This window comes from Chaetodon trifascialis, chromosome 10 (genome assembly GCF_039877785.1).
Source record: "Chaetodon trifascialis isolate fChaTrf1 chromosome 10, fChaTrf1.hap1, whole genome shotgun sequence".
Taxonomy (NCBI): domain Eukaryota; kingdom Metazoa; phylum Chordata; class Actinopteri; order Chaetodontiformes; family Chaetodontidae; genus Chaetodon; species Chaetodon trifascialis.
This window is the reverse complement of record NC_092065.1, coordinates 7,563,392-7,570,521: the sequence shown is the minus strand read 5'-3', so window position 1 is coordinate 7,570,521 and position 7,130 is coordinate 7,563,392. Positions and strand designations below refer to the sequence as shown.

Here is a 7,130-nt window from a genome sequence, read left to right as displayed (position 1 = left end):
ACTATTGTTTTGGAAAAAGCAAACAATTGTCTTGGAAAAATATAAAAACAAAGAAAATTTAAAAACATTTATGGATTTCTTGAAACATGTGTTGAGGGGATCTTTGATGATGTAACAACAGCCATGCTAGCAGCTCTGTAAGGATGTACTTAGACAAAGCAGTGATTGAAGCTAAAAGCTAACATCAGCATGCTAACATGCGCACAGTGACAATGTTAATATGCTGATGTTTAGGAGGTATAATGTTTTACTTGTTGACCATATTACGTATTCTGCAAACACTTGCTGATTAGTGCAAAACACAAAGTTCAGCTTAGGCTGATGGGAATATAATCGACTGGCATTTAATCACAAACCAAAGTGTTGCACAAATGAAAATTTTGACCTGATGATGGTGCTTAAAGAAAAGTTAGAAGATCACTGAAGTGATAGCAAATCTTTCTGATGGAAAACATCAGCAAATATTAAAATGTCAACCTCATGGTGGCGCTAGAATAAAAGTCAGGGGATCATTAAAGTCAGTGGGATTCACAGCAACCATGAGTGTCAAACACACAATGGAAATCCATCCATCCAAAGGTGTTTTTTTTTTTTTTTTAACATGTATATGCGAATAAAATGAACATAAATCAACTTGTGAGTCAGCTGCAAAGCATTTTTTATTATTACTTTTTTTTTTTTTACAGCGTTAGTAAAGTTGGAAGACATACAGTATTGGTATGATTAGTAATCATAGCACCAGAATCAATCATTCATTTCTTTTATACAGGCTACATACACACTGTAGGTACATATGATTTTTAAAAACATCTTTGGATAAAGCATGGCAAACAAGCACACTGTCTCTCTACTCAGTACCAACGCCCATTCAATATTTAGCACACTGTTTACAATTCAAGTATGAATATTAAAAATACACATATATCATAAGTTACAAATCTTAACGGTTATTACAAAAAAAAACAAAAACAAAAAAAAACCAAACAAGATTACATTTCTACAAAATTTATGGCACATAGTGCATCAAGTATTTTTTAACTTTCTGATACAGACCTCATAGAACAATTGGCCATCATAAAAACGAATGATGGTCAAAGGTTTTCTAGCTGCTCATTGACTTTATTTTCAGCTATTCTTTAAATCAAAAGAAGCTGCATTGTCTGAGAAGAAAAAAAAATCTGCATCTATCAACTAACTTTGGTTAAAGCTTAACCAGTACCAATGTGTTAGGTTGCTTGATAGTTGTGGAAGTGGTCATGGTGAAAGTCATTCATGAGTTAAGTACTACTCAAGGGCAGATTTCCTCGTGCAGCGGTTTATCTGATATATCTCGCAGCCAGATTTTCAGCGACATTAATGCGAGGACAATTACATGCATTTAAGGAAGATCCAACATCTGCTGAAGAGCCAAAAGCCAGTGTTTTCTTTCTCAAGATCAGAGGTAATTCCAGTAGTTCAAAAGCACCATTCAAAAGATCCTCATTTAAGGTTAGTGGTTATACACTACAAATAGTAGTCGGCTAATACCTTTTTTAGCAAAGCATAAAAAAGACAGGAAACATCAGACAATGGCTTCTCCGTTCGTAGTAGTCATTGTACCTTAAAACATAGAACATATCTACAGTCACTACAGAATAAATATGGTCAAACATAAATATATTACAACACATATCTCAGTAGAGTATGGATATCTGTGAGAGGTAGGGGTTGCGGGTACCTACAGTAGGCCCAGTGGAGGGTGTGAGGTGAGACATCACACCTGATACTGTGTCACGGCGTAACAGATGAGAACTCGTCTGTGTGGCGCAGTTGAAGAAAAACACATCCTCACGGTTTAAAGAAGCCACAGAAAACTCTTATACTGTACAACACTAGGAAATATGCAATATTCACAGCACTAGTGTTTATTCTGTCTCCAGGTGACAGTCATATGTCAGTGGACTGTAAATGCAGGTTTAAGTTGTGTTGTGAAATACCTGACAGCAGACAAACTTTAGAAACACACAACAATGAAAACTAAAATTCTCTGTAGTTGCTCTCACGAAGTTTGACCTCTGACGTAAGGCAGGTCTGGATCAGTAGTTAGTTGCTAGCTTACTGCTTCTAGTCATTTTGAGCCCAAATGGAACAGTTCAACATTTTTGGGAAATGATCTTATCCACTTATATCACTCTCATGTCTGAATCGCTGCTAGTCAGCTAGCACACTGTTAGTTTAGCTTAGCTTAGCTTTGCATGAAGACTGGAAACGGGCAGAGACAGATAGCGTGACTGCACCTGTAATGCTGTCACTTCCTGTTTGCCTGGCAACCTCTGAGTGACTCCCCGATGTTACTGCGCCCATATGAGAAACTGTCCTTATCACCCTCAGACAGAGCTAGGCTAGCTGTTTGCCTCTATTCCCAGTCTGTGCTAGGCTAAGCTAACTGGTTGCTGGTTAGAATGTCTCTTGACAAGGAGGAAAATGAGCGTAGATGCCAAACTACTCCTTTGAACATGTGAGAACGAGATGATCTACAGTGTAGCTCCTTAAGTAGTTGCAAAAAAAATAAAAATACTGTGTTTTTGTATTACTTGTTTTTTATGTCAGCCTGATGGCAGTCATACTGTAAAACAACAACAACCATCCCTCACTATTTCAATGTCTGCAACACACAGACCATTGCAATGATTATTAGATAAATACATTATATTGTCTCATTGAAGTCAGTTATACAAGTGGTAATTTAATACTAACAGTGTAGCTTCTAATTCTGGACTTTTCTCTCTTTACCAGACATTTGTCTTCAGAGAACGTGCTTCACTTCACAGAATACCATTAAAAGAAGTGTTTTAAAGTTGAGAATTTCTTTCTTGACCAGAGTGAAGAGTCTATTTAGGTTTTTCTGCTGTTTGTGCAGTTGCTTTCCCAGTGTTTTGAAATACTATATCCCTTTGTATGATGCTAAAAAATGCGCAACAGTGTCAGAAAAAGAAAGCATTTTATGTTGCACAGCACAGGCCTGTTTGCAACATATTCGGTAAGCAAATACAGCCGGTTCTCCTTTAGAGTTAGCAGTTTGGATGAAGGACCATGCAGTGGCACTGTGGCACTGCTCAGTCTTGGATGTTTTAGCTGCCATTCAGGAACTGGGGAATTACTGTAGGATGATTACTGTTAAATGCTCCTCCATCACACTCACAGATGACTACGGGGTCCAACAAATCACGATTATTGCATGCTCCTGGGCTACTGTCTTCAGGATAGATTTAGGGGTTTGGTCTCTGCACGGCCCTCAGTGGACTTGAAGGAGTAGGCCGTTGTGAGCCTGGGGAATGCACTTCCCACAGAAACCACCACAGCGACCGTAGATTCTTGTTCCGTCCTACAGACAAAGACAAATGAGAGAGGAAAGAGTGGGCAAAGGGCAGCTTTTTACGCAGAGGATGGAAGCTTCATAAATGTCAGTGGGGATTCCTCTTCAGTGAATCAGACAGAAACACAGCATGGCTTTTCAGAGCAACAAAATCTCATTCCAGTCCTCCAAAACTCAACGTGAAGCACAATGACAACCCACTAAGTTTACAACTATGCATTTCTAACAAAACCCACTCCTCAAAAGCCACATAGGATCAGTCATTCAAAAGACAAGCATTTCATAAATCTGCCCGAAGCGTCTTACCTCGGATCTGTGGACTTTGACGGAAACATAGTTGCCCTGAGATGTCCACTTGGTGGCCTCAGCCACTTTGAGGCCAGTCCCGATCAGATTAATGCTGAACTGGCCCTGAAAACACACATCAGATTGAGTTATTTCTGAGCAGTTTTTTTAACCAGGAAGGCCAAGCTCTGCTATATTTGCAGAAAATGTCTGTGGGAATAATAGAAGAAGGAGCACATACTAGTATACTATGCTGTACTATGCAGTGAGCACCTCCAGTGGAATAACAGAGTTGTTGGAAGTCTTTGAGCTTTATGCCACTCACAACCATACATACACATTCACCAACCTGTGGACACTTGGCTGCACTATAACAATCTCCCGCTGTGGCAAAGGGCACAGGTCGACCAAGAAGAGTCTGGGAAAACTGCAGGTCTGTGACTGATGGACAGCAGAGATACAAATCTGGAGTCATAATGTGCAGCAAACACAGACTGTAGACAACTGCTCCAAGCTAAGAAACACAGAGTTTGTGATTTTGAACTTCATTCCAAGGTTGATATCACTTCCAAGTTTTAATTATATCTACAGGACTTTTCCCACAAAAAAGCTCTTTAAGTGCTCTTAAACCTATTAAACCTTTAGCATTTTTAAATTAAATTCATGAACTAATACTCCAATTTGCTATGATATGTTGCTTTTATATAATGACTACCTGGATGTTTTGTGTATCGCTCTTCCACAAAAGCAATAAATGGAATAAAAAAGATGTTTATTACACTTGGAGCTTATGAATCCAGGTATTTTACTGATGTGAAACACCCCAATACACTAGATTTGTAAGGAAACTGGTGTAAATCAAGTCTTTTGTCTCCCTGACTCTCCTGTTATTCCTATTTATCCTGCGTTGTCACACATGATAACCATGACCGGTACCTTTTCCTGCTCTCGCTTCACGTTGCCTGTATAAAGTGATGATAAAATTCACTACATGCTTCCCCTCATCTTGAACTCATTACCCCCCTCCCCAGCTCTCGTCAAGCCGCCTGAAAGCGAAATTAGTACCATGCAGAGGGAGGGAGGGTGGGAACATGTGCTGTCAGGACCCAGACCAGACGAAGAGGATGGGAGGATGACTGTGTAGGTTCTAATCCAACTTCCCCTCAGCACACACACACACACACACACACACACACACACACACACACACACACACACACACACACACACACACACACACACACACACAGTACACTAATCCGCATACCCTAATCAAAGGCATACTTGGACACAACAGGGAAGGTGGAGCTGACTTTAGTAATGAGCAGAGGAATATGCCCTGAAGATGTGTGTGTATTGGCATGTGTGTGTCTGTGAATGTGTGACTGCTAGCATGCTAGTGTGAGCAAGTGTTTGATATTGATGCATTCATGGGTGTGTGCGCTCGTGTCTTCGTGTCTTATGTGCGCCTGCCAAAGAAAAGATGTGCGAGGCGGCATCCCATATTGTCTGTCTGCGCTCCAGAGCAGGCTCGCATGTCTGCACTGTATGTGCACGCATGCATTCCTTTATTCTCGTGCTCACATGTTTGTGCTGAGAGGCCCAGGTTTCAAGTCCTCGCCTAGTGATGTGGACACGGAGCCTGAGAGGTCATTATTTTGATTTGAGAGGAGAGAGTGTGGGGAGAGCAGCACGCACTGCACTCGGACAGCTGGGGCTTTTGGACGAGGCGTTATTAAGCCCTGCACGAGGCATCTGAGGGTTAAAACAACACCAATGTGTGGTCTCATTACAGTAGACAATGTGAGGCAATCACACTGTAATTACGCACTCATTATCCTCAGGGAGCTCAGGTCCAGACGAACTTTGTGGAAGAGTGTGTATCCTGCTGCTGAGTAGTCGTTCCTACAGTCACAGTCCTGTCTTCGGCTGCCGTTATACGGGCACTCAAAGGGGTTCAGCAACCTTTGTATTGAGGACAGTGAGTATTTGAATTCATTTAACACTCCTACAAACACTATATTTTACACAGTAATTCTGGTTTACATATTATGTAACCCTATTTGAAGCTATCAGTCATCGCTGCATTATACACACCTGTGCCCATACACCTCGGAGAAGTTGTCTGTCTGACCGCTGCGTAAGGTCACATACTCCTTGGGGAAATCAGTCTGCATCTCAGCACAGTAAATCTGAGGCCAAACACATCGAGACACATATGAGGGCCTGTGGGGAAGCTGCGGGTTGAGTCATGAAGTGAGAAGGAGCAATTCTGACAGGACACACACACCTGTAGGATCCGGGACTTGACTTTGAGATAGTATTCGCCATCTATCTTCACGCCCTGTCTCATCTGGACCTCTCGGCAGGAAGTGAACAACTGGCCTGGGAGAAGAATTATGAATGCAGGAGGGAGAGATTTTTCACTGCAACAGGAAGGGAACAGGAAACTTTGACTGCTACCAGCCTTCGGATGTCATGATTTTTGGCCACTCTGCATGCGCAAGCCAGTCCATAAATCTGTCATCAGCAAATGCCAGAAAGACTGCAAAAGCTAATAAATGAAACACTAGTTTGAGAGAGGACTGTAACCTGGCTCTCAACTTCTTTTTGTTTTAATTATTTTTTTGGGCTTTTTAGTCTTTATGACAGTGACAGCTGAAGGGATGACAGGAAACAGGGCAGAGAGAGAGAAGACACGCAGCAAATGAGCCGCAGGTGGGAGTCGAACCTGCAGCCGCTGCAGGGGACCGACAGCCTCAATGCATAGGGCGCACACCCTACCAGCTGAGCTATAGGGTCACCCGGCTCTCATCTTCTTAAATGAGAGCTGGTTCATTATTTGTGTTGCCTCCTCTGTTTTCCCAGAGTGCTGTAGAGCTCATATCACGCTGATTAGCTGATTAGCTGATTAGCATTAATACTTGACGGCAGAACTGGCTGTCATCCGAGCATATCATTTTAATTTCGGCAGTGCCTGACTTGGCAGAAGCCATGTCAGGAATGAACAGGCCAATGCACCAGTACTGAAACATCAGAGATGTGGGGGAGCGAACCTACTAACTCTGGCCCACTGCCGGCTTTTACAGCGCTCGCAAGTTCACAATGAAGGCTGCCTCGGTCCAGATCACACCCCGGAGGCGCTCTGATAGACTGTCTGTATCACAATTTGAAGAAAACTGCTGACTGTCTATTTATTGTTCCACTAAGCAATCACTCAGAGAGGCTGGAAGTAAAGATCGCTGTTCTGCCTAATGTGTTAAAGCAAAACAAAAAGTTGAGTTTCTATAAACACAATCAGATACGGTGTTGGTTGCCACATATATAGCACAGTCAATTTAATACCATCTCTCTACACATTCCTGGTTGGCAGGAAGCGCTGCATGGATCACAAAAGTTGGACGTGATGGCAGAATTTTGGAGTTTTGTTCTTAAGTTAACAGCCAAATCAAGACCTCTGGGTATTTGAAATCAAGGAAGCGAAGAGTTT

The 7,130-nt window shown here is 41.9% G+C and overlaps 1 protein-coding gene across 1 annotated transcript in view; it reads right to left on the bottom strand.

Annotated features, from left to right (window-relative positions):
• Nucleotides 1-2,832: 2,832 nt before the first annotated feature.
• The window catches only part of LOC139337387 (A disintegrin and metalloproteinase with thrombospondin motifs 20), a 77,392-nt gene continuing 73,094 nt past the window's right edge, over nucleotides 2,833-7,130 (bottom strand). Inside the window, exons 34-39 of the mRNA XM_070971932.1 lie at nucleotides 5,931-6,025; nucleotides 5,738-5,832; nucleotides 5,472-5,605; nucleotides 3,990-4,081; nucleotides 3,662-3,766; nucleotides 2,833-3,364 (exon numbers count right to left, since the gene is read on the bottom strand). Coding sequence (XP_070828033.1) covers nucleotides 3,275-3,364; nucleotides 3,662-3,766; nucleotides 3,990-4,081; nucleotides 5,472-5,605; nucleotides 5,738-5,832; nucleotides 5,931-6,025 — 611 coding nt within the window. The 3' untranslated portion in view covers nucleotides 2,833-3,274. The remainder of the gene's footprint in view (nucleotides 3,365-3,661; nucleotides 3,767-3,989; nucleotides 4,082-5,471; nucleotides 5,606-5,737; nucleotides 5,833-5,930; nucleotides 6,026-7,130) is intronic.